The sequence below is a fragment of the Octodon degus genome, unplaced genomic scaffold (assembly GCF_000260255.1).
Source record: "Octodon degus isolate 3935 unplaced genomic scaffold, OctDeg1.0 scaffold00268, whole genome shotgun sequence".
Lineage (NCBI taxonomy): Eukaryota > Metazoa > Chordata > Mammalia > Rodentia > Octodontidae > Octodon > Octodon degus.
This window is the reverse complement of record NW_004524844.1, coordinates 1008056-1030554: the sequence shown is the minus strand read 5'-3', so window position 1 is coordinate 1030554 and position 22499 is coordinate 1008056. Positions and strand designations below refer to the sequence as shown.

The window sequence follows — 22499 nt, the reverse complement described above, 5'->3', positions numbered from 1 at the left end:
TAGGGTGCGGCACAGGCGGTGTGAGCACGGCTGTGGTCTAAAGCTCCAGAGCCCGACCGCGCGGGAGGCGGGCAGGAGCAGGCTTGGGGCCCTTTTGTTCCTCCCGTCTCCGGGGTTCCATCTGCAGATAACAAATAGAAGCCTCCGCACCCAGCCAGCTAGCTCAGGCTTCGGGTCTCACCCCCCAGGAGGTCCACCCTCCCTGGAAGATGTGGGCCAGGCGTACAGAGAACAACATTTATTGTGTGGGGCAGGCTGGGGGCGGAGGCCGGGCTGGGGCTCAGCCGTCGGAGAACTGGCGGTACAGCCGCTCCAGCCGCGGCTCCAACTGCAGCCGGAACGGGATCTTCAGGATCTCGGAGAAACCTTCCGCCAGCGCCGGGGCCTCGAACTGCTTCCTGGAGGCAGAGGGGCCGTGAGGGGGGAGACCCGGCCCTGCCTGCCCCGCACCCGCCTGTTTGGCCAGTGGCCTCACCTGTAGCCGAACATGACCATATCCGACACAGGCGCGTGAGAGGAGCCGGTCAGCTCACGGAACTGCGGGGATGTGGGGGGGGGACGATGAGGGGGGCCTGTGGGGGGCGGGGCCGGCAGCAGAGGGCGGGGCTGAGGGGCGGGGCCGGCAGCAGAGGGCGGGGCGGAGGGGAGGGGCCGGCAGCAGAGGGCGGGGCTTACCCGGTTGTTGTGGCGCGCCTGCTCCAGCGTGGCTGTGAACAGGAAGCAGCGGCAGGGCACACCCGCATCTCGGGCACACTGGATGTACCTGTAGGGGCAGGGAAGCTGGGGCTGTCACCAGGCCTCCTGCCCTCTCGCGGCCTCCCTGGGGACCCCATACCTGGCCCGGCTCGCGACGTCCGGGTTTGTGTTGTCGATGACCACCCGTCTCTTCTGCTTCAGTGCTGTCTCACACGCGCTCACGCAGCGCTGCCAGGAGCCCAGCGTGTCCTGGGGCACAGGGGGAGGTCAGGACGGACGGGAGCGGGGAGAGGGCAGACCGGGGGCTCGCGGGGCAGCGGACGCACCCTGTTCACGTGCACGTAGCCGGCGGACACCAGGTGCTCCTGGAGGAAGGTGGACTTGCCGGCTGCCAGGGGCGAGGGCCGTCAGTGGGCTGCGGGGCCTGGCTGGCAGCGGGGGGTCAGGGCCAGGGCATCTCACCCCCAGGGAATCCCACGGCGACGACCACCTCTGGGTCCGAGTTCAGGAGTGAGCTGCTCTCCGGGAGGAAGGGCGGCCCCGCGTGGGAGACGGTCCTCTGGGGATGACAAGCAGTGTGAGACCCCCAGCCTCAGGGTCAAAGGCTGGGAGAGCTAACGGGTGAGGCTGAGGCTGCTTGGAGGTCTCACCGGGTCAAAGGCTGGGAGCTCGAAGCGGGCCACCGGCCACTTGAGGAAGAACTCTTCAGGAGTGGAGAAGGGCAGGCCGAGGTTGAGGGCAAACTGCAGGCCAAGGGATAGGTCAGGCAGCAGGCAGGGACCTCTGGCGGAGACCCAGGAACAGGCGGGGACCCAGGAACAGGCAGGACGGAGCTCACCAGGCGGTCGGCACAGGAGAAGTCTTTCTTCTTCCGCCCGGGTGCCCAGTTAGCTGGGCGGCCTGCAGCATCTGGAACACAGAGGGACATACCCTCATCCACCAGCAACTCAGGGGTCCCCCTCCACCCCACCCAGCCCCTCACTCACCTCCCACGAAGATGCTGTCCCCGAGGGAGATGAACACGCCATCGTTGGCCTAGGAAGAGAGACAGTGTGAAGCCTTCCCACAGCACATAAGGTGGCTGTTCTGTTCTGTACCCAGCCTGACTCAAATCCCACACCCAGCCCCTGCTCACACCCCCAGCGTGCACCTTGGGCCTGTCCAGAGTCCCCTGGCCAGGACCTGGCTCGCAGTTACCTGCGCGGTCCCCATGGGGTGCCTGTTCCCCCTCAGGCAGTCAGTGCTGTCTCTGGGGTCTGCCCTGCCTCTGCCTCACCCAATCCTCGCCCTCTCTTTACTGGGCTCAGCACAGGCTCTGCACTGTTGTACTGCTGTAGACACAGCACACTCAGGCTGTTCTTGACCATGGACCTAGAACCACACAGCTTCACCTGGCCTGCCCTGGGTCAATGTCAGCTAACCCACATGGGCTGGCGATGTGCACAGCACCTGCGTACTCCAGGGCCAGCATGGTTTCCAGCCCAAGGTATTAGTGGGCCTCAAAACTGAGTAAGTTGGGCTGGTGAGATGGCTCAGTGGTCTAAAGCACATAATTAGAACAAGCTTAGCAAAGCGCAGGGACCACGGTACGATCCCCCAGCACCATATGCCAGCCAGCCCCGCCCCCTGGTGGGCTGAGCTGGCCACACACACACACACACACACACACACACACACCCCACACACAAATAAACAAATAAATTAAAAAAAAAAAAAAAACAACTGAGTAAGTGTGTGTGTGGGGGGGCATCGCCTTCTACAATCCAGAGCACACTGCCTTCGTATGCCCCCTCCTGGGACATGCTAGCTGAAGACCGTGGGGGCTAAGTATGGAGGTGAGGGGACAGGGACACACTCACCCGCTGCTGCAGATGCTCCCACATGCCTGTCAATGGCTTCCGGCACAGGCCCGCGTGTGTGGACACTAGCACCTGTGTGGTGTTGGGTCAAACACTGTTCTGGTCTCTTAGTGCTCACCCTGGCCAGCCCCTGGGAGCTGCCCGTCAGCCATACCTGCAAGGGGACACCCAGCTTCTCCACCACAGCCTCCACCTTGGCCTTGAAATCCTCTGCTCGCACCTTCCCTCGCCCGATGGCCATCTGGTTCGTGAAGATTACCAGCTGTGGAGCACACGGTGTCACCCAGGCCTGGTCCGCAGCCCCGGCAGTCTGGCCCCATGTGCACATCACACACACACATGCACAGGGACGAACCTTGTAGCCCTCTGTGTCCAGCTGCTGGAGTCTCCTGGGAACCTCTGGGTACAAGATCCTAGGGCGGTGGAAGGGTCGGGTGAGCAGAGCCTGGGCGACGCCAGCTTCCATCACTCCTGTCCCCACCCTTCCTCACCTCCAGTCGCTAGGGCTTGTGGGAAAGACCTTCCCAGAGCGGGTGGTGATTAGGGTCCCGTCTAGATCAAAAGCAGCCACCTGGGGTTGTGAGAACATGGAAGAGCAGCATGTGACACCTCTGCTCACGCAAAGGGGAGGCACACTGGTCCTGTGAGGCAAGGGTAACCCTAGCTCAGAGATGGAGAAACTGGGTCACTGGGCCTTATGTCCTGAGGAAGGATGTAGTGGTCTGGGAATGTGGCCCTACCACCTCTGCTGACCACAGACCTCCTGCCACACTGCATCGCTCTGCTCCTACTTACATGAGTATCTTACACTGCCCCACCACGCACCACCTCAGGGACTTATGATCACAGAAAGAAAAACTGGAAAAAAAGCTGTTTTGGGTGCTGACTGCCAGGAGTACAACTGGCTCTGCAGTCTGTGGTAGGAATGGTACTGCCCTGACAGGGCCCTCACCTTGCCCCGGGGCTTCACCCCTGGTGTCGTGAACACCAGCAGCTTCTCCAAGTTCTCCCACCCATGGGGTGACACCCGCATCCTCTTTTTCTTCTGCTCAGCATCCTCTTCCTTTCTCTCCTGGTCTGAGGCCAGCGGAGGACTGCCAGGTGGAGTGTCTGGCTGGCATCCAGCTGTGGGGGTCTCTTCCCAGCGCACGGTCAGTGGGTGGAGGCCATTGACCAAATACAGTGTGTCCCCCACCCCCAGAGAGCCCTCCAACCCTGGCTTCAACTCCTGGGTCCCAGCAGTAGAAGGGTTAACGCCCAGCTGCGGAGAAATAAAGACCAGGGACTGGCTCAGCCCCAGTGGGAACCTCCTCCAATCAAATACCTGGAGGCAAGACTTGCCTTTCTTAAGCCTACCAATCAGACCCTTCAACTCCATCTCTTTACTGAGTACTATCACTTGGGGATTTGGAAAGGTCACCTGCTCCATCGTGCCCAATAGAAAACGGACAAGGGATAACCCTACTGAAGTAGGTGACGATTTCTACACTGGGACACACCCCCTTCTCTCCCAGCCAATCATGTTTTTTGTTTCTTTTTTTACTACGGGGGCTGGAACCCAGAGCCCTGCTCACAGACAAGCACTCCAGCACTGGTAGCCTTGTTTTTTGTTTGGTGGTATGTTTTTGAGCCAGGGTCTCACTATATAGTTACAGCTGGCCTAGAACTCACTATGTAGCCTGAGCTGGCCTCAAATTCATGGTGAGCCTCCCTGGCCTCACGCTGGGATTACAGACGTAAGCTACCATGCCCAGATCCCACCCTTCACAAATTTTTGATAGTGTCTTGCTATATTGTCCAGGCTGGCCTTGAACTTGCCTGCCTCGGCCTCCCACTAGCTTGTATGCTACAGCACACAGCCTAATCAGCTGTTTCTAATATTCCCTGCTGGTGGCTTCCTCCCCATCCCACCCCCAGCCTTGCTGCCCCTCGGTGAAACCTTAGTACCTGTTTCACTGCTACCGTCCGAGTCTCAGGGTCTGCAACCAGCTCCACTGGGGAGTGAGAGAGCGAAGTCAGGATTTGCATCTATGTGTGACTGGTCTCACTACTGCGGAGCGTGGCCAGCTTCAGGCCACAAAATGGAACTAGGCCATGTACTCCGGAGGGAGCAGGAAGTAGGAGACAGCGGATTTCTAAATAGGATTGGGGCTCTGACGTGTAGCAGCCGTCAATACCCTAGGACTGCCTACGACACTGATCCCAGCGTCCGGAGGGGTGGTGGTTGAACCCAAGGCCCCGCGCAGGCTAGGGAAGGGCTCCATCCTGAAGCCGCATCTCCAGCCCTAGGACGAATAACTGCGGCACCTCACGAAGTGCGGACAGGTGCAGGTCCTGGGCCTGTCCTGGTGTAGTCCCTCCTAACATTTTTGTTCCTCCATAGGACCCTCTGTTCACGAGGATGGTGCCGTTTCGGGTCCGCAGAAGGCCTGCGCACATCTCCCTCGGCCCACCGACATTTTTTCCAGGAATGGCTACATCCCCCATGGACCGGGCTAGGTCCAGCTGAGGCACCTTTCCTCCCGTGCTCCCCACGCAGAAGCCACTTCTCAACGTCAGGACTGGCTGCACCCCGCAATTCCCTTCCCGGCTAACTGCACCTTTCCCACCGGCTCGTTCCCGCTCTCGGAGCAGGTTCTGCTCCCACCCACCTTGGTTCCTGGAGCACTTCCGGTCCGTGACCTGGGTCAGGGGTCCCCGGCCCAGAACAACAGTTTGCCCGTCCGAGGGAAGGAAAATGGGGGGCGCGCCCCCAGGAGGGCTCTCCAGCCACAGGCGGCCCTGGGCCTCCACCTGGGCCATCCTGGGAGCTGACCGTGAGGAAGTGGATGCTCTAGGCTGAGCGAAAAGACACCCGGCTGGGTCACAGGAAGTCCCGCCTCCTTACACTCCAGCCATTAGGAAGTCCCGCCTCCCGCTTACTTTTTCCGGAAACCTTGCCTCTCCGCGGGCCTGAGGCGCTGTTTCCCAGGCGACGACGCCTTCACCCGTCCGCCAATGAGGAGGTCCCTACCTCCCAAAGGAAAGGCCGAGAGCTCGTCGCGGTGCTCTCACCCACACTCGGCTGCGATCGCCGCTTCAACTCAAGAGCCTTCTAGGGGCTAGGAAAGTCCTGCCCGGGCGCTTGGCCTGCACCTGTCTGCTTCTCGCGGCCAGAAGTGACTGGTCGGGAGGGAAGCGTGGCTTTGGTTCCGCCCGCGCAGCAGCCGGTTGCCTCGCCGTGATGGGTACTTAAATGAGTCCCGCCGCGGTTCTGGCTGTCATCCCTCCTGCTGCGTTATGGAGTTTAGGCCAGTAGGGGGCGAAGCAGATCCTCTGTCCTTTCCACTTCGTTCTCCCCTGGGCAGATTTGGCTTCTGCTAATGAAACCTCCCTTCCTTCTGCCCCGCAGCACTAAATTGTTTTTGTACTCCCAATGCCGCAGTTTTCTCATCTATAAAGTGTAGATGACGGCTCCCACTTTGCAGGGTTGAGGAGATACAGAGTAAACACATGTCAATTGAACGGCGATCCCACATTTCCCTCGTCCTAAATTTCCAGCCAGGTAGCACCTGCTCCGGCTGGGGGTTCCTCACTTTGCCGGAGAACCTTGGCTCTGGAGCCGAGTCCTTAATTCTGATTTCAAAAGTCCTCTACCTGAAGATTAGGCCTTCACGATTACACAGAACCAGAGTACTCCCCTTGGTCCCAAGGAACCTTCTATGTTTTAATATATAAAATGTGGATACGAGCCAGGTGTAGTGGTGCACACCTATAATCCACTCAAAGTCAAGTCAGGCTGAGGCAGGAGGATCGCCACGAGTTCAAGGCCAGCCTGGACTATACAGCAAGTCCCCCTTTCGAAAAACTATAAACAAAAAATGGAGACAGTAATTCCAACACTCAGCCTTACACCAAAAATCGATTAAATGCTGTTTGGCTTCTGAAAATGTTGAACGAAATCCATAACTCACATTTATCAAACTCTTTAATCTCAAGAGCGCCCCTCCTAACTCCCGATCCTCCCACTCTCTCCCCCACACCAGGGCCGGAGAGTGAGGCTCCCTGCCCCACCTTGGGTGGACAAGGGGCCTTTAAGGCACCTGTGGGGGTGGGGAGAGGGGCGGGAGCTAGTGCCGTCCTGGATAAAAGGACCGGCTTCAATTGGCAAGCTTTTGTGGGGTGGATCCAGTGAGGGGTGTCGGACGCAGGGACCGGACTGAGCCATCCCTGAGGGGGTCAGGGGTACAATAGTCAGGACTCGGCCAAAAAGCGAGCCCAGCCCCAGTAGTGTAAAAAAGAAAAACGGCAAACTAAGCCTCAGCCTGATTCTGTATACCAGAGGGCTTGACCACGCCTCCCAGCGGCCACAGCCAATCAGGAATGAGGATCCAGGAAGGTCGGAGAGCCGCCTGACCACACCCCAAGAGGCTGCAGCCAATTAAGGATTCAGGAAGGGCGGAGGGTAACTCCCCAGGGTTTGATCCAGCCGGTGACTAGATTCAAACCAATCAAATGAAAGCGCTGCCCAGTCACTAGGCCAAAAGTGACTACCCAATCCTGGAGCTTGGCTGTAGTCTTTCAGGGATGGAGCCAATGCCGAGCGACACATTGTCGCTAGGCAGAAAAACGACGGAGTCGATCCATTACAGGCTTAGGACGAGCCACACTCCCATCCAGAGCGCGACTCGGTGCCCTTGAAAGATCTGTCGCTGGGCAGAGAAGAGGGCAACAGACCCAGCAGACGCCTGGGCAGCTCTCGCCTCTCGGCATGGGAGCCCGTGGGCTGGAAGGGCGGGGAACCCGCGAGGCCGGCCAGGCCCGTGGACGGGCGGGCCTGGGGGCGGGGCGGGGTGTAGTGTGGGGGCGGGTGGACGTGGCCTCCCGGGGCCTCAGTATTTCCGCTTCAGCTTCTGGAAGTCGCTGGTGTTGAGCCGCGGTCGGGGCAGGTCCCCGAAGACCTGGGTGTCCTCGGCCTCCCGCAGCACCAGCGCGCGCATGCTTGCCGCGATGCGGTCCAGGTCCGGGGAGGAGGGCTGCGGAGACCACAATCGAAGGGTCAGGCCGGCGGGTGCCAACATCTTGCCGCCTTTTGCCTGCACCCGGCGATGCCTTGTGCCAACCACGCCCCCCTCTCCAGCAGGCTTCGTGGCCTGCAGTGCAAGCGCTGTCACTGTGGGGGGGGTCTCCTGAGAATGTGGGCCAGGCACTCTCATGTTCCAATCAGACCTCTGTCAGCAAGCAGTTGTCAAGCGGAGTCTTTGCCTCCCTCGGCCTCCATCTCCTGAAACATGGGGCTAAGATGCCCTGTGAGGGCGGAGATGAAGTCGAGGCTCAGGGACTGCTGGGACAGGCGGCTCCTCGACAGAGATTTCTCCTCACGTGGCCCCTGCCCTGAATGAGCAGCCCAGGCCCCATCAGGAGGCGGAAATCAGATTCTCTGTGTTAACAGGAGTGGTGGAAGCCTGGCAGGCCCTCCTGCGGCCTGTGGGGCCATCACTTTTTTGAACCAGGTCCTCCATACTAAATAAACTCTAGGGGGCCAGGGAGATAGCTCAGTGGAATAAGTGCTTGCCTGGCAAGCGCAAGGTCCTAAGTTTGATCCCTGGTACCCCCCCCCCAAAATAAACTCTACTCCCAACCTTTCCCTTTTGAGGGTAGAGGGTCTTGATATGTAGCTCAGGCTGGTCTTGAACCCAGTGATCCTCCTGCCTCAGCCTCCCAAGCGCTGAGATTATGGGCATGCACCCCCACGCCTGGCTCTCGCACTCCCTGATCGATGAAGTTCGAGTAAAAACACTGAGGCCTGAGGGAGACGCTGGGCCCCAGGCCTCTTTGAAGCCCCCAGCTCTTTCTCTGAAGGATGGTGGGTTCCAGGTCTAGCTCTGCCCCTTCTAGGCCCAGACTCCAGAAAGTCATGTGGCCCAAGGGCCTCAGTTTCCTTTGGCTTCAGGAATTTCAGAGATGGGCAGCAAGGCCAGACCAAGAATTCCATATAGGGCACTGAATGGGCAGAGCACAGGACACCAGAGGGGCTCAGGAATGTGTGAGGTGATCTGATCCTCAGGTTTCCCATCTGGCAGGGATGCGAAAATACCTGTGCCTTGGCTACAGCATGTTTTGGCAAACGGAGCTGCTTTGGGAGAGGACAGGCCTTGCCACAAGGCCTGGGACACAGCCTAGTGTCAGAGGAGTTAGAGGCATAGGCCTCTGGGCCTAGCACTTGCCTCCCCAGGTTGAGGGGAGGATTCAGTCGGGTAACAGGCCAGGCATGGTGGGCCACATCTGAAGTTCCAGTTACTTGGAAGGCTGAGGCAGGACAATCTGAAATTTGAGCCTTGCCTGAGCCACTTTGTCTCAAAAATAAAATAAGAGGGGCTGGAGAGATGGCTGAGGAGAATAAGCGCTTGCCTGGCGAGTGCAAGGGCTGAGTTCAATCCCCGGTTCCACAAAAAAATTGGAATAGGAATGGAGCTCAGTGGCCTGGTATATACCAAGTATACCTTGGGTTCAATTCCTACTAATTCCTAAAACAAATTAGACTGGGGTGAAAGCACACAACTCAGTGCTTCCTGGCGGCGGTGGCTCTGGGTGGCCCCTCACCTGTCCGTTCTCCTCATCCGACGACCGTGCCTCAGTCCTCTTCTCCTTGAAGGCCCACACAGGCACAGACACGGGCAGCGACTTGGCATATTGCTGCGTGGGCAGGGCTGAGGCAGGGGGCACATTACAGGCCGGGGCGCCAGCAGGGGCCTCCTCACTCAGGCTGCCGTCTGCGAGAGAAGGGTGCCTTCAGCCTCGGTCCCCAAACTCATCCAAACTCCTGGGGCAGCACCAGTGTGGGCCACTCACCATCGGTGCTCTCAGGGTCCGACTCACAGAAGGGGGGCAGATCCTGGAGAGTGGCGTCCTCGTCCATCATAAAGAGCCCTGTGGGTGTCATCGAAGCCCCACCCCTGAGGCGCCTGATGCCAGGCCCTGCCACTGCCCACCCAGAGCCTCTGCCTCAAATACTCTTTCCCTCTTTTGTGTGTCACTGGTAGAATCCAGCTTCTGTCACCTGCCATACTCTCTGGAGCAACCAGCTAGTGGAGTGAAGTCCTGCAGGTCTGTTTGGGACACTGGGACTCCGTACCAAGGCAGACTGCAGTAGGATGTGATTGCGACCCCACTTGACAAATGGAGCCCACAGGCCACCATGGGTTCTGTCACTTGAGCAAGGTCCCCAGCTAGTAAGCAGTCAGCACCAGGATTTGAACCCAGAGTCTCACCCTTCCTGCTTTGGGAGTTTTCTCCAACAATGCTGAGGCAACCAGCGGTCAGTAAGAACAGCCGAGGAACTTCTCATCAAGGCCCCTGCGAACTCCTGCCCAATTCTGAAGCCCTGGTGTCCAGCCTTTGGGCACTCTGCAACCTCCAAGTTCCCTGCACACCTTGCTGCCGCCTCGTCTCTGAGCCCGCTGCTCCGCAGATGTGCAGTTCCCACACCTCCAGAGGCCATGGCTCCCTCAGCTGTGGCCCATGGGTCTGGTGACTTCTGAACACCACTTTGGCCCCTAACGTCCCTGTGACTGACGCCTGGACACCAACTCCCAACCACAGCAGGATCCCTCAGAGAGAGGTCTGAGCCTGCTTTTGAGCTCCACCCAACACTTGGGTCTGGCTGCCAGGCTGCGGACTGAGGTGCCCACTCGACCTCAAGGTGGAGAGCAACAGTGCTGCCCCCCAGGGGGGCCACCCCTCCCCTGCCCGGTGCCTCTCACCTCCATTATCACTGCCGCCAAGCCGCTCCCCCGAAGTCTCTGTCTCAGTCGGCTCATCCTCCTCTTCCTCCTCCTCCTCCTCCCTGGGCAGGCCTGGGCGGGGCGGGCTGGGAGGAGGACTGGGCGGCTGTGGCACTGGTGGGGGTCGGGGGGGTCGGGCAGCAGCTGCAGCCCTGTGAGCCTGGGCGATGTCATGGAGGCAGCGGCGGGCAGCCTCAGCCAGGGCCCCACGGCCGTGTGCTGCATAGGCGCAGGGCCCCGGGCGGGGTGGGGGCGGCGGCGCGGCGGTCAGCAGCACTAGCTCGGTGCCAGTCCGGGCCCGGAAGCGCTCGGCGGCCCCCACCACGGCCTCCCATAGCTCCTCCGGCCGCCCTGCCGCCATCGGCGCCCTGTGGGCAGAGCAGAAGGGCTGAGGCCTGGCCTGCGCGCGTTCCCACCCCACCCTGGTGTCCTGGCTGGCCCTTGCTTCCACCTTGCTCCCAGAGCTGGGTGGCTCTTCAAATGTGCCCCTCAGGACCCTTTGCTGCCACCCCTTGCTCCATCTCCACCCTCCTGGCCAGGGCTGCGTGTCCTCCTGCAGCCGTCGTCTCCTCCTGGCCCTGCCTATCCTATGTCCTCAGGACGTGCTTGGAACATCCGAGGCACCCACCACCCACAGTTTGCACACAGTACAAACAGGCAAGAGGCAAAATGACCAGAGAAACAATCTGCGTGACAACACTGATTCTATGCTGAAAAGATGACATGTTAGTTACACTGGCTAAAACTAGGCATGTAGCCAATGTAAATGGCATCTGTCTTCTGTGACATTTTAAGCTGCATGTGTGACCAGCGCTACATCTCTGGGGAGCCCCTGGCTCACCCTGCAAAAGGCCGGTGGGGGGAGGTGTCTCTCTGACCTGACTGTGATCCTGGCTCTGTACCCGGGGCACTGGTCCTGCATTGGCTGCCAATCTGTCACTCATCTAGTGGATAAGACTTTGCCCACCTAGACAGAGCCAGTCCCCTCCTCTGGGCAACCTAATACACACACGCCCCTCGGGACAGAACTATGTGGACCTGTCACTGAATGGCTGAATGCAGGGGTGAAATAAAAGCAAAAATGGCCTGGGAGCTGCTCCGCGCTGGAAATGCATCAGGACTCTTTCAACTGCTTCCATAGCGCTGTCCTGGCACCTCCTGGAGCCATCTTCCCTTGGTCCTGTGATCCTAGCTCACATCACCCGAGCTAGTGACAGCTGTCCCATTGCCTGCCTTCTCCACCACACTGTAGACTCCCAAGGGTGGGAACCCGTATCGGGGCACGGGCCTATGCTCCACACAGACAGTGAGCCTCCTGCCCTGACTCCAGCCTGCTGTGTGACCCTGGACCACTGTCTCTGTACCTGTTGTTCAGAGCAGTGGAGCCAGGGCTGCTGGGAGCTGAGCAGCCGCCCCAGAAGGTCAGTGAGCGTCCCACCGTGGAAAGATTCAAGCCTCCCAGGGCCACAAGAGCGACAAGCCAAGTCTGGAGCCTGAATTCAACTTGCAGGCCCTTGGCAACTCAAAGTCCTGGACACTAGGGTCTGCTGAGTACCTGTGCAGGGCTCCGCCCTGTCACTTCACTTCCTGCCTCTAGGGGCTGTGACCTCGGGACCTCACAGGCCAGGCCAGTTGGGAGGGAGGCAGGACTGGCATTTACCCTCCACCTCCCTGAGGGAGGAGCTGTTGTCACCCCATTTTACAGTCATAAACTTGGGCCCAGCTGGGCTGGGACTCAGCCAGTTCTTAATTCTGCCATCGTGCTGCCTCAGGAGGTGAGCACTGTGATCTCACCAGATGGGGACAGGCTCAGGGAGTTTAAGACACTGGCCAGAAGGCACACAGCCAGCCAAAGAAAGAGTGGGGCTGAAACTGCTTCTGCCTGACCCATACACGCCACACCAATGGGCAGAGCTGTGTCACTTCTGTACAGCACCAGTTCCTCCCATCTGAGAAAGAAACCGAGGCTCAGAGGGAGGTGACTGGTCCAAGGCCACGCAGCCTGGCATCTGGGCCTGGGTTCTTGTTCTCTGGGTCCCAGCTCCTCCTGCCATGGAGGTGAGGGGAAGGGGGCCACCCGGGTAGCCACAGGGCTGAACACTGAAAATGGGGGGCGAGTGGATGGTGACTCTCCTATTAGAGGAGGCAGGCACAAAAAAGGGGGGAGGGAAGCGTCACACGAACTGCTCGGCCAGGGGCTGGGGCCTCAGTTAGTCAACAGGGCAGCAGCCAGGAGCGGGCGCCTCGGGACCCCTCCCCTCTAGAGGAAGTCCTGTCGGCTGGAGGGGTGCCCCGACCTCAATGCATTAGTTTAACTTAGGGAGAGATGCGGGGGTGAGGAAGGTCGCCTTAGAATGAGTAGGGAGAAGAGAGGTGAGGACGAGAGGAGGAGCAAAGTGGTTCCAGGAGGACATGACAACAGGGCGAAGTCCCCCGAGGCGAGGGATGCCAGCGACCCCCTCCCGCCGTCAAGCCGTAGGCAGCCCTCACCCGCAGGCGTGGAGAACGCGATCATGCAGGAGGCCGGGTGAGCGTCGGGGCCCCGCTCCGCCGCGCAGGCTCCTCCCCACCGCGCCCGGGGTCCAGGGCAGACCCACTGCTCCAGGAAGAAAACAGGAAATCCCGCCCAGGTGGGAGCCAGGACCGGAAGTCCCGCCCTTGGAAGGGTGAGGGGAGCCCCCGAATCCCGCGATTGACCCCCAATCCCGTGGACATGGTCCACCGCTAAAGGAAGCCGTCCAGGAGGTCTGGTGGCCGAAGACAAGGCTGTGTAGGATTTGTCTCGGGCTAGACAGGACCGTTCCCGGGGGCGGCTCCTTGCCAGCGCTCAGACAAGAGCCTCTGGACAAATTCTGTCCTCTGGTCTATGTAGGCCGTACCCCTTCATGAGCCGCTCGCCCTCCCAGCGCCCCTTCGGCCTCGGGGCCGCCAAATCCTCCCCACACCGCGGTTCACAACGCCGCCTCCACTCACGTGCCCGTAGCCAGCATGGCCAGCCTGGCGCCGTCGCCGCCCTCAAAAGGCATGGCGGTGCCTTGCGTCACTTCCGTTTCCCTGCCCCTCCTGCACTCTGCCCATTCCACCTCCCTTGTCCAGGCCGCCAGAGACCAACGTGGCTACGGAGGCTTCTGCCGGGCAACAGCAGAGTGCCCATAAGAAATGTGGCGAAAGGCCAAGCAGAAAACAGGCTAGATCACTTCGATTGACCCCCAAGAAACATGGCTGTTCACGGATGCTTACCCAGGACCACCATAAACTAAAGCAAGCGATATGACGTCGCTTATCGATAATCAACTTCCAGAGAAGTGGAGGAAAGGGTAGCCCGTAACAAACATGGCAGCTAGTTGGCTTCATCTGCCCACATATATACACACACACGTGTTCTCTCTCCAATCTAGCCCTCCCCAACACCAAGGCTGGCAAAAATCCGATAAACTCGATTTGCCCAACTTCCAAATGGTGTCTCAGCATTTTTTTTTTCCCCCTTCCTTCAGTGATTTCAGGAATTCTGCGACGGCTTCTTTGGCACTGAGGGCTTCATCCCGTTCTTTCGGGTCCTTTAGCACCTCTTGTGATACACAATTCCTCTCACCTTTTCCTTTATGTGGTCCTCTTTTCCAGTACGGCGCTGTCGCGCCCCGCAGGGAGATGGGACTGCCCCACATTAGCATGACCAACCCGCTAAGGCTTGCCCTGGAATAAAATGGCACCTTTATAGCTTCGATGCCAGAATATAGTATGGAGAGGTGGGAGTTTCGGGGATCGTTGGAGCAAAGGGGTAGAACTTCAGAGTCCTCCCACTTGTTTACTTCTTAGGGAGACTACAACCACTGCGCCTGCGCACTATGCTGGCTTGCTGCCCACCATCTGAGCCACGTGACTTGAACACTCGCTCAGGTTCAACCACCCTACCCTGAAAGATGGTTTCTCCTACTCTTGCTGTAGAATAGTAGGGGCGCTACCACTCTCTGGTCTTGATAGGGAGTATATTTTCCGGATGTGACATTACGTTGACCCGGAAAAGGAGGAGGCTGGGACAGTGGTGTTTTGGCGGCGGCTATGGAAGGATCTGGCTACAGGGTAAGTACTACTAACCCATTCCCTCGCTTCTGTCTATAGGATACGCCTTCCTTGGTCCCCTGGTTTGCTTTTCCCTCACTCCGCACGGGGCCTCTGGGAAACAGGAAGAACCTTATCAAACTCTGTTTGCCTACAAACACGCTGTCACCCTCCAAAGTCCCGGGGGACTGATCTTCTAGCCCCGCCCCTTTGGAGCGCACACCCACAGACGCGGGGCGGGGTTTGTCTCGGCCACGCCCTAACCTCACCTGCGATCTCCCCGGGCCCCGCCTCCTGGCTATAGTTCCTCCCCTTCCGCGTCCCTATTGGCTCAGAACAGGCCTCGCCTCCTGCGCGACTTCCCCCGCCCGCGGGGTTCTCACTGGCTCCCACCCCTAGGTGGTGTTTGAGAAGGGAGGCGTGTATCTGCACACCAGCGCCCGAAAGCACCAGGACCCGGACTCCCTCATCGCGGGCATCATCCGTGTTGTGGAGAAGGTGGGCCAGGAGGAGGCAGGGCTGGGGCGGCACCCGGCAGGATTGAAGCAGTATTTGTAGGAGTCTTGTCTGGAGGTTAGCTCTGGGAATTTAGAAGGATGGGGTGGGAATTGCCGTCAGGAAAAGACTTTGGAAAGCTAAGAGTGGAGACGGCACAAGTTTAGAAATTATAATGGAAAGCTTTCGGGTGGACTGTTGAGCCCACTGACGACTCACCACTTCCCTCAGGACAATGACGTCCTCTTATACTGGGCTCCTGTGGAAGAGGCTGGAGATGCCACCCAAATCCTCTTCTCCAAGAAGGTAGGCTCCTACGCTAAGGCATTGAAGGGCCAGGGTCCCCGGATGGCCGACGTGCCTTGGGGCAGGCCAGTGTAAGTCTGGCTGGGAGCCTGGTCCTGTCTGAGCTCTCTTTCTTTTTTCTGCTTGAAGTGTATTGAAAATGTTCACATGGGCTGGCCAAGTAGCTCAGCGGATTAAAGGGCCTGCAAGCGGGCACAGGGGCTGGGGGTTTGATCCCCGGCCTGCCGTGACGGCCCGGCCCCCAGGGCACCCTGACACAGCGATGGAGGCTGGGCGTGGTGGTGCGAGCCTGTCACCCCAGCACTTGAGAGGCTGTAAACAGACATCCAATGTAGTAGTGAGACCCTGAACACCCTGTAGACTCTTCGCTAAAATACAAAAAAAAAAAAAAAAGTTTACTTAAGGAAAGACGGGTGCTCTGCTAGTGTGTGAAGGGACAGTGCAGCTGGGAATTCCAGTTGCTGGCAGGGGTCTGAGGTGTCTGCTGCCATCAGCCTGAGCCTACTCCCTGGATTGCTCTCTCTCTTGCAGTTCCATACACTCTGTCCCCTTCCTGTCCTGGAATGTCACCAACACCACAGTCCTCAGTACTCCTGTGTGTATCATTTCTCAGTTCCTGCCTCCCAAGCTAAAAACACTGGTAGCAGCCACTGTTTATGGTTCTTACTGTGTCTTGCACTGGGGACAGTGATATTTTCATAAAAATCCATGAGCAAATCACTCTTTTTTCCTTTGATAAAATGTAAATATTTTTTATTTTTTTGTGGAACCAGGGATTGAATTCAGGCCCTTGTGCTTGCCAGGGAAGCGCTTATTTTACTGAGCCATCTCCCGGACCCAGTAAGATATAATTAGCTTGGGCTGGTGAGATGGCTCAGTGGTCTAAAGCACCTACTTAGAACAAGCTTAGCAAAGCATGGGGACTGCGGTTCAATCCCCCAGCACCACATGCCAGCCAGCCCTGCCCCCTGGTGGGCTGAGCTGGACACACACACACACACACACACACACACACACACACAAAATAAATAAATTTTTAAAAAAAGAAAGAAAATGAAAAAAAAAAAAAGATATAATTAGCTGGGTGTGGTAGTGCACACCTGTAATCCCAGCAATTAGGAGGCTGATGCAGGAGGATTGCCATGAGTTTGAGGGCGATCTTGGCTACATAGTGAGTTCTAGGCCTGCCTGAACTAAATGGCAAGACTCTGTCTCGAAAAACTAAAAAATAGGGTTGGTGAAGTAGCTCAGCGGATTAAGTGCCTTCTTAGGCACATGCAGGGGCCAGGGTTTAGTCCCCAGCACCACATGCTGCGCTGGCCCCATCCCCAGGTGTGCTGAGCCAGCAGCCTAGTCCAGGCATGGTGGTGCAGGCCTATAATCCCAGCACTGGGGAGGCTGAAAACCCCGCGCTGGGATTATAGAGAAACCCCGGGAACCCCCTAGGAGGATCGCTAGGAATGTGAGCTGCATAGTGAGACCCTGTAGCAAATACATTAAAAAAAAACAGCCCACAAAATACACAAAAATATCCTAATAAAAAATATTTCACTCACCATAAAAGTTTAATTTTTTTCCATAATTTTATTGTGAAACAAATAGCAATGAGACAGTTTCAAATCAAATTGGTAGGACAGCTTCAATAATTAACACATTGCATGCATTCTTCCTACTGGTTATTTGCTGTACAAGATGCGGACATGATATCCTATTTACAAACACTATTACAACAGATTTCTTTATTCATTAAGAGAATGTAACTATATATCTATCCTAACCATTTTGAATACACAGATACAAAATGGACATTCATCTGTTTAGTTTAGTTCCGTTATTTGAATATTATAGGTGTGTTAACTCAGCAAAAAGTTTAATTTATAGTAAGAGTTTTAAAACTTTATATAGGACAGGGAGGTGACTCAGTGGCCTAAGTACCTGCCTGGCAAGCACAAGATCCTGAGTTCAGTCCCCAGCACACACCGTATTATATAATCCTGGCACTGAGGAGGTTGAGGCATGATTGTCATAAGTTCAAGGCCAGCCTGGAATATCCTGAGCTCCTGTCTCACCATAAAATGTAAAAGTGCATAGTTGGGCGTATTCGCAGAGCTGTGAAGTGTTTTATACCTCTTCAGGCTGAACAGTCCTCACCTTGACGTCTTCTGGACATTTGACATTTTGCTTCCTCGTGTTTCCACCTGTTGCCGTGATGGGCCACGCTGTTGTGACTGCGTGTCTCTTTCTGCGGACACACTTTCATTTCTTGTGGGCACATACGTAGGAGTGGAATTGCTGGCCCAGTGTGTAACCTTTTGAGAACCAGCCTCTTGCAGCACAGTGGCACCATCTCACACCCCATCAGCAGTGTCTGAGGGGGTGCCAGTTTCTCTGCGTCCTTGTCATCATGTGTCGCTGTCCTGGTAGGCTTGTGTCCTTGCAGGTTGCCTTATGCACCATAGCCTGAGGAGGTCTCACAGCAGAGCTGTGTTCTGTGTAGCATTATCTCTTTGAGCACTGGGAGACTTGAGGTCAAATTCTAGCTCCTGCTTGGCTGTGCTGGTAACCCTGAGTAAGAGCTGTGTTTCCTTGTGCCTATTTTTCTCCTTGTTCCACGGGGCTGCCTTCTCGTGAGGCCTCAAGGCTCAGATCTGGCAACCTTGAATCCATAGTCCCTGCTGTCCTCTTTTCTCCCAAGGATGCAAGTGGGGGTGACCCCTGTACCTCTGAGGAGGAACCCACCTTTGACCCTGGCTATGAACCCGACTGGGCTGTCATCAGTACTGTGCGGCCACGGCTCCATCACTCAGAACCTGCCAGAGGTAGGCTGAGCTCATGTCCCTGGGTGGCCGTGGGACACACCCTGCCCTCACTGGTCATGGCTCCAAAGGCTTTGCTACCCACAGCCAAGATGGCCACCTAGAATAGAATGGGTTGGCCCGGGGCACCCCCGAGAGTCCTGCTCACTGAGAAGGTTTCCTCTCTGCTTGGAGTGACACATGAAGCAGTCGCAGGATTGTTTATGCTGCCCTGGAGTCACAGAGGGTGTGGGGCATGTAGGGGAGGTGCTGGCGCCTGTGGGGAGAGGAGGCCTTTCAGGAAGAGGTGATAGCAGAGCATGGCTCTCAGAAGCTTTCTCGCCCACCAGAGAGAGAAGCCTATAGAGACGCTCCCAGGCTTTAGTTGTGGCTCCGGTTGGGGGTCTGCAACAGGCAGGCAGGCAGGAGGTAAGATAGGCAGAGAAGCAGGGACAGACCTGAGAGGCCCTGTGTGCCTGCTTGAGGGTCTGAGCTTCCTGGAAGTCTAGCGCAGATGCACGTCCACCAGGCTTCCTTCCCTTCTTATTCAGCTGTGATTCCGAGGAAGCGCGAGGGAGCCCAGGGTTCCCAGAAGCTGGCGCGTGGAGGTAGCCTGTGCTGGGGCCTTTGGAGCCAGTTGCGCAGGTGGAGTGTCAGTTGCACAGGCAGCCTCTGGCATCCCATGCTGCTGCTGTCCTCCTAGGTGCAGAGCCCAGCTCGCCCCGGGGCCAGTGGGCCTTCTCGGTGAGTCTGGGAGAGCTCAAGTCCATCCGCCGGTCCAAACCAGGCCTCAGCTGGGCCTACCTGGTTCTGGTGACCCAGGCCGGAGGCTCCCTGCCTGCCCTGCACTTCCACCGTGGAGGCACCCGAGCCCTGCTCCGAGTCCTCAGCCGCTACCTGCTGCTGGCCAGGTGAGCCTGCTCCTAGGTCTGACCCCTCGGGCTGTCACCACAGTGTGACAGCAGAGGAAGAGGAAAGGAAGCAAGCATGGTACTGGCTTTGCAGACCCAGGGCGAAGGTGTTAGAAAGAGCTGCTCATGTCCCTTGGGGACCTGTCATTCTCTTGGGCGACCAGCAGCCCTGCCTTAGCCATCCCAAAGGATAGAAGACATCATTTTCTATGCTGTTTTATTGGTTTATCCTTGAGTCAATCATCCCAGCACGCGAAGCTGAAGGCTCTCATTGGCCTGCCTGGGTCATGGGCCTACCCCTGGGGTCCAGCGCTGGTCTCTCAGCAGTAACTCCAGAGATGATGGATTCCCCAGAGGCAGGTAGAACACTGCCACTGAAACAAATATGGTGTGACAGCCCTTGACACCGCGCTTTCCACCTGTGTCACCTGCACGTCCCCTCCCTCCTGCCTCCCAGCTCCCCGCAGGATTCCCGCCTCTACCTTGTCTTTCCCCACGACTCCTCTGCCCTCTCCAACTCCTTCCACCACCTGCAGCTCTTTGATCAGGACAGCTCCAACGTGGTCTCTGTGAGTGTCCTCAGCCCCAGACCTGGCGGGTGGGCGTCGGGCAGGGTGAGATCTGAGGGGCGGCTGTGACAGCCTTCGTGCCTCTTCTCAGCGCTTCCTCCAAGACCCCTACTCCACCACCTTCAGCAGCTTCTCCCGAGTGACCAACTTCTTCCGGGGAGCCCTGCAGCCGCACCCTGAGGGAACGCCTTCCCCTGACCTTCGCCCCCCACCCGACGATGAACCTGGCTTTGAGGTCATCTCTTGCGTGAGTATCAGGCGCACTCTCCCTCTGGCTTTTTGGCTGTGTCACCTGGGCAAGGGACCTCACTTCCCTGAGCCTGTCTTTCCTCCTTGGTAACAAGGGGACAGCAGCAGTGTGGCCGTCTCGGGGTCGCATCAGGAGTGACTCTGGGCAGGCTCCCAGGTGGTGCCAGGCACCACATGCACCTTGCTGTCCTGGGCATGACTCCTGCTCCTGCTCCTGAGCGTCAGTGGGCCCTGTCCGGCTCCAGCTGGGCTACACCCAGTGAGCTTGGGCTCACCTACCTCATGTCTGTAGGTAGAGCTGGGGCCAAGGCCAATCGTGGAGCGGGCCCCTCCAGTCACAGAGGAGGAGTGGGCCCAGCATGTGGGTCCCGAGGGCCGCCTGCAGCAGGTCCCCGAGTTGAAGAACCGGATCTTCTCAGGGGTGAGCACCGTCAGGGCAGGCGCTGGGCTGGTGGGCAGCTGGGAGGCTTGCTGAGCTGCCTGACCCATTCCTCTCCAGGGTCTGAGCCCTGGCCTTCGGCACGAGGCCTGGAAGTTTCTCCTGGGCTACCTCAGCTGGGAGGGCTCGACCGAGGAGCACAAGGCCCATGTGCGAAAGAAAACGTGAGTGGAAAAATGTGGCCCCTGCATTCCCAGGGTGCCCCTGCTCTGTGAGGCCCCTATCTTGACCCCCTCAGGGACCCTCAGGGAGAAAATGTGTCCCATCCCTGGCTGTAGGGCCCATCTGTACCCAGTCTCTGACATGCTTTGTTCAGCAGGGGTGACAGATTCGTACTAGAAGCCCACATAAGCTAGGCATAGCAAAGCACACCTGTAAACCCAGCACTGGGCAGGCTGAGGCAGGAGGTATGCTGCGAGCTTGAGGCCAGCCTGAACTACATGGTCTAACCCCATCTCAAAAACCAAACCAAAAGTGACAGTCCACATGGTGGTGTCATGTGGTGGGATGCTAGCAGTGGGGAGTGAAAGGGGTGGCAACCAGAAGGATCTGGTGGCCGGCTTGCATCTGCTAGGTCAGGGCAGAGTCTGGGGAGAGACCAGTGAGGTGGTGTGCCCGTTGGGAGTTTCTCTGGTGCTTCCTGCCCTCTTCCACCCGCAGGGACGAGTATTTCCGCATGAAGCTGCAGTGGAAGTCGGTGAGCCCTGAGCAGGAGCGGAGGAACTCACTCTTGCACGGATACCGAAGCCTCATTGGTGGGTGTTGGGTAGGGTCACCTGGGGAGCAGGGGGGTGGGCAGAGGCAGGAATGGCTGGGGACAAGGCCAGGGACAGTGAAGGGGAAAGCGGCCTTGGGGTCAAGTGGAAGCTTTTGCCAGGAGAATTTAGTAACTGTACCACCCCGTTCCTCAGTTTCCCCACTTGTAGGAGGCTGTGACAAGCTGTGGGGAAGCCCAGGGCCTTGAGGCAGGAAGGCTGGTGATGGTTCCTGCCTCCGAGGAACGGAGCCCAGGACTGGTGCTGGGGACTGGCGGGGTGGCCCCGTCGCCTTTCTCATGTGTGCCCCCTGCACGCCCTCATCCCCGCAGAGAGAGATGTGAGCCGCACTGACAGGACCAACAAGTTCTACGAGGGTCCTGAGAACCCTGGGCTGGGCCTGCTGAATGACATCCTCCTCACCTACTGCATGTTCCACTTCGACCTCGGTGTGACGACGGGCAGGGAGGGCTGGGCTGGGCCCCTCCAGGGTGCCGAGGGCCTGAGCAGCGCCTGACCCTGTGTCCCCCCAGGCTACGTCCAGGGCATGAGTGATCTTCTCTCCCCGATCCTGTACGTTGTTCAGAACGAGGTGGACGCCTTCTGGTGTTTCTGTGGCTTCATGGAGCTTGTGGTGAGGCGTGGGGTGAGGTAGAGATGGGGTCCTTGTGGAGTTGAGGCTCCTGGCTCCTCACATGAACCTCTCTCGAACCCTGAAGCATGGGAACTTTGAGGAGAGCCAGGAGACCATGAAGCGGCAGCTGGGGCAGCTGCTGTTGCTGCTGAAGGTGCTGGACCAGCCCCTGTGCGACTTCCTGGGTATGTCCCAAGGGCCAGTGGGTAGGCGACAACGGGACCATAGACCATTCCAAGGCACCTCTGGTGGTAGCTGCAGAGGGTGTCTAGGACCCTGGATCCTGATCCAGTCCAGAGAAACATCCCGTGTGAGCCAGAGCCTAACTGGAAGTGTAAGGCTGAGGGGCGATTTAGAGCTGCCTCAGCACACACAGGCGTCCTGGTGCTGTGACCCTCTGTGTACCAGGCCAGCCAGCCCTGGTCACTTCTATCCTAGGATGGCTTGAACTCGGGCTTAACCTGCTGGGTACTTCTCAAGAATAAGGGCCTGGATGTGGCTCTTAGCGTTTCTATGTCCACCAAGCATCTTCTCACCTTCAAGATGAAAACTGGTTCCCGAGGATCTCAGTGTTCAGGAGGCTGAGGCAGGAAGATCACAAGTTCAGGCCAACCTGGGAAATTTAATGACTCAGTGAGAGACCCTGTGTCTCCTGTGTATGTCTGTCTGTCTGTCTGTCTGTCTCTCTCTCTCTCTCTTTCTCATCTTTTTGAGACAGGGTCTTGCTATGTAGTTCATGCTGGCCTTGAGCTCACTTTGTAGCCCAGCGTGGTCTCGAACTTGAAATGATCCTCCTGTCTCAGCCTCCTGAATGCTGGGATTATAGGCATATGCCCCCGTCTCCAGAAAGTGTTTTAAAAAGGGCTGGGAGCAGGGAGATAGCTCAGTGGCATAAGTGCCTGCTTGGCAAGTACAAGGTCCTGAGTTTGATCCCTATTACCAAAAAAAAAAAAAAAAAAAAGGCTACAT

General features: G+C 57.8%; 3 protein-coding genes across 5 annotated transcripts in view; 1 reads left to right on the top strand and 2 right to left on the bottom strand.

The window, feature by feature from the left end:
- Nucleotides 1-217: 217 nt before the first annotated feature.
- Nucleotides 218-5441, bottom strand: Pnkp (polynucleotide kinase 3'-phosphatase). Of its 2 annotated transcripts, XM_004646422.2 has the most exons (16): nucleotides 5207-5441; nucleotides 4503-4549; nucleotides 3508-3816; nucleotides 3047-3126; nucleotides 2911-2968; nucleotides 2710-2817; nucleotides 2556-2627; nucleotides 1683-1731; nucleotides 1535-1605; nucleotides 1347-1439; nucleotides 1159-1255; nucleotides 1023-1084; nucleotides 836-945; nucleotides 676-763; nucleotides 476-537; nucleotides 218-398 (listed from the first exon to the last, which is right to left on the bottom strand). In XM_004646422.2, exons 1-16 carry the CDS (start codon nucleotides 5355-5357, stop codon nucleotides 281-283), a joined length of 1575 nt encoding a protein of 524 aa, XP_004646479.1. In that variant the 5' UTR covers nucleotides 5358-5441; the 3' UTR covers nucleotides 218-280. The 2 variants fall into 2 exon arrangements, with proteins under 2 accessions (XP_004646479.1, XP_023562524.1); XM_023706756.1 differs by lacking the exon at nucleotides 3508-3816.
- Nucleotides 5442-6504: 1063 nt separating this feature from the next.
- Akt1s1 (AKT1 substrate 1) lies at nucleotides 6505-13356 on the bottom strand. Of its 2 annotated transcripts, XM_023706694.1 has the most exons (6): nucleotides 13292-13312; nucleotides 12809-12914; nucleotides 10298-10686; nucleotides 9387-9464; nucleotides 9138-9307; nucleotides 6505-7570 (listed from the first exon to the last, which is right to left on the bottom strand). In XM_023706694.1, the coding sequence occupies exons 3-6, from the start codon at nucleotides 10677-10679 to the stop codon at nucleotides 7427-7429; spliced, it is 774 nt and encodes a 257-aa protein (XP_023562462.1). In that variant the 5' UTR covers nucleotides 10680-10686; nucleotides 12809-12914; nucleotides 13292-13312; the 3' UTR covers nucleotides 6505-7426. The 2 variants fall into 2 exon arrangements, with proteins under 2 accessions (XP_023562462.1, XP_004646478.1); XM_004646421.2 differs by lacking the exon at nucleotides 12809-12914 and having other exon boundaries at nucleotides 13292-13356.
- An 858-nt stretch (nucleotides 13357-14214) lies between these two features.
- Tbc1d17 (TBC1 domain family member 17) overlaps nucleotides 14215-22499 on the top strand; it is a 10784-nt gene continuing 2499 nt past the window's right edge. Inside the window, exons 1-13 of the mRNA XM_004646419.3 lie at nucleotides 14215-14398; nucleotides 14777-14875; nucleotides 15104-15178; nucleotides 17874-17997; nucleotides 18677-18884; nucleotides 19342-19453; nucleotides 19545-19700; nucleotides 19995-20123; nucleotides 20202-20305; nucleotides 20802-20896; nucleotides 21229-21345; nucleotides 21430-21530; nucleotides 21616-21715. Of these exons, the coding sequence (XP_004646476.1) occupies nucleotides 14378-14398; nucleotides 14777-14875; nucleotides 15104-15178; nucleotides 17874-17997; nucleotides 18677-18884; nucleotides 19342-19453; nucleotides 19545-19700; nucleotides 19995-20123; nucleotides 20202-20305; nucleotides 20802-20896; nucleotides 21229-21345; nucleotides 21430-21530; nucleotides 21616-21715 (1441 nt within the window). The 5' untranslated portion in view covers nucleotides 14215-14377. The remainder of the gene's footprint in view (nucleotides 14399-14776; nucleotides 14876-15103; nucleotides 15179-17873; nucleotides 17998-18676; nucleotides 18885-19341; nucleotides 19454-19544; nucleotides 19701-19994; nucleotides 20124-20201; nucleotides 20306-20801; nucleotides 20897-21228; nucleotides 21346-21429; nucleotides 21531-21615; nucleotides 21716-22499) is intronic.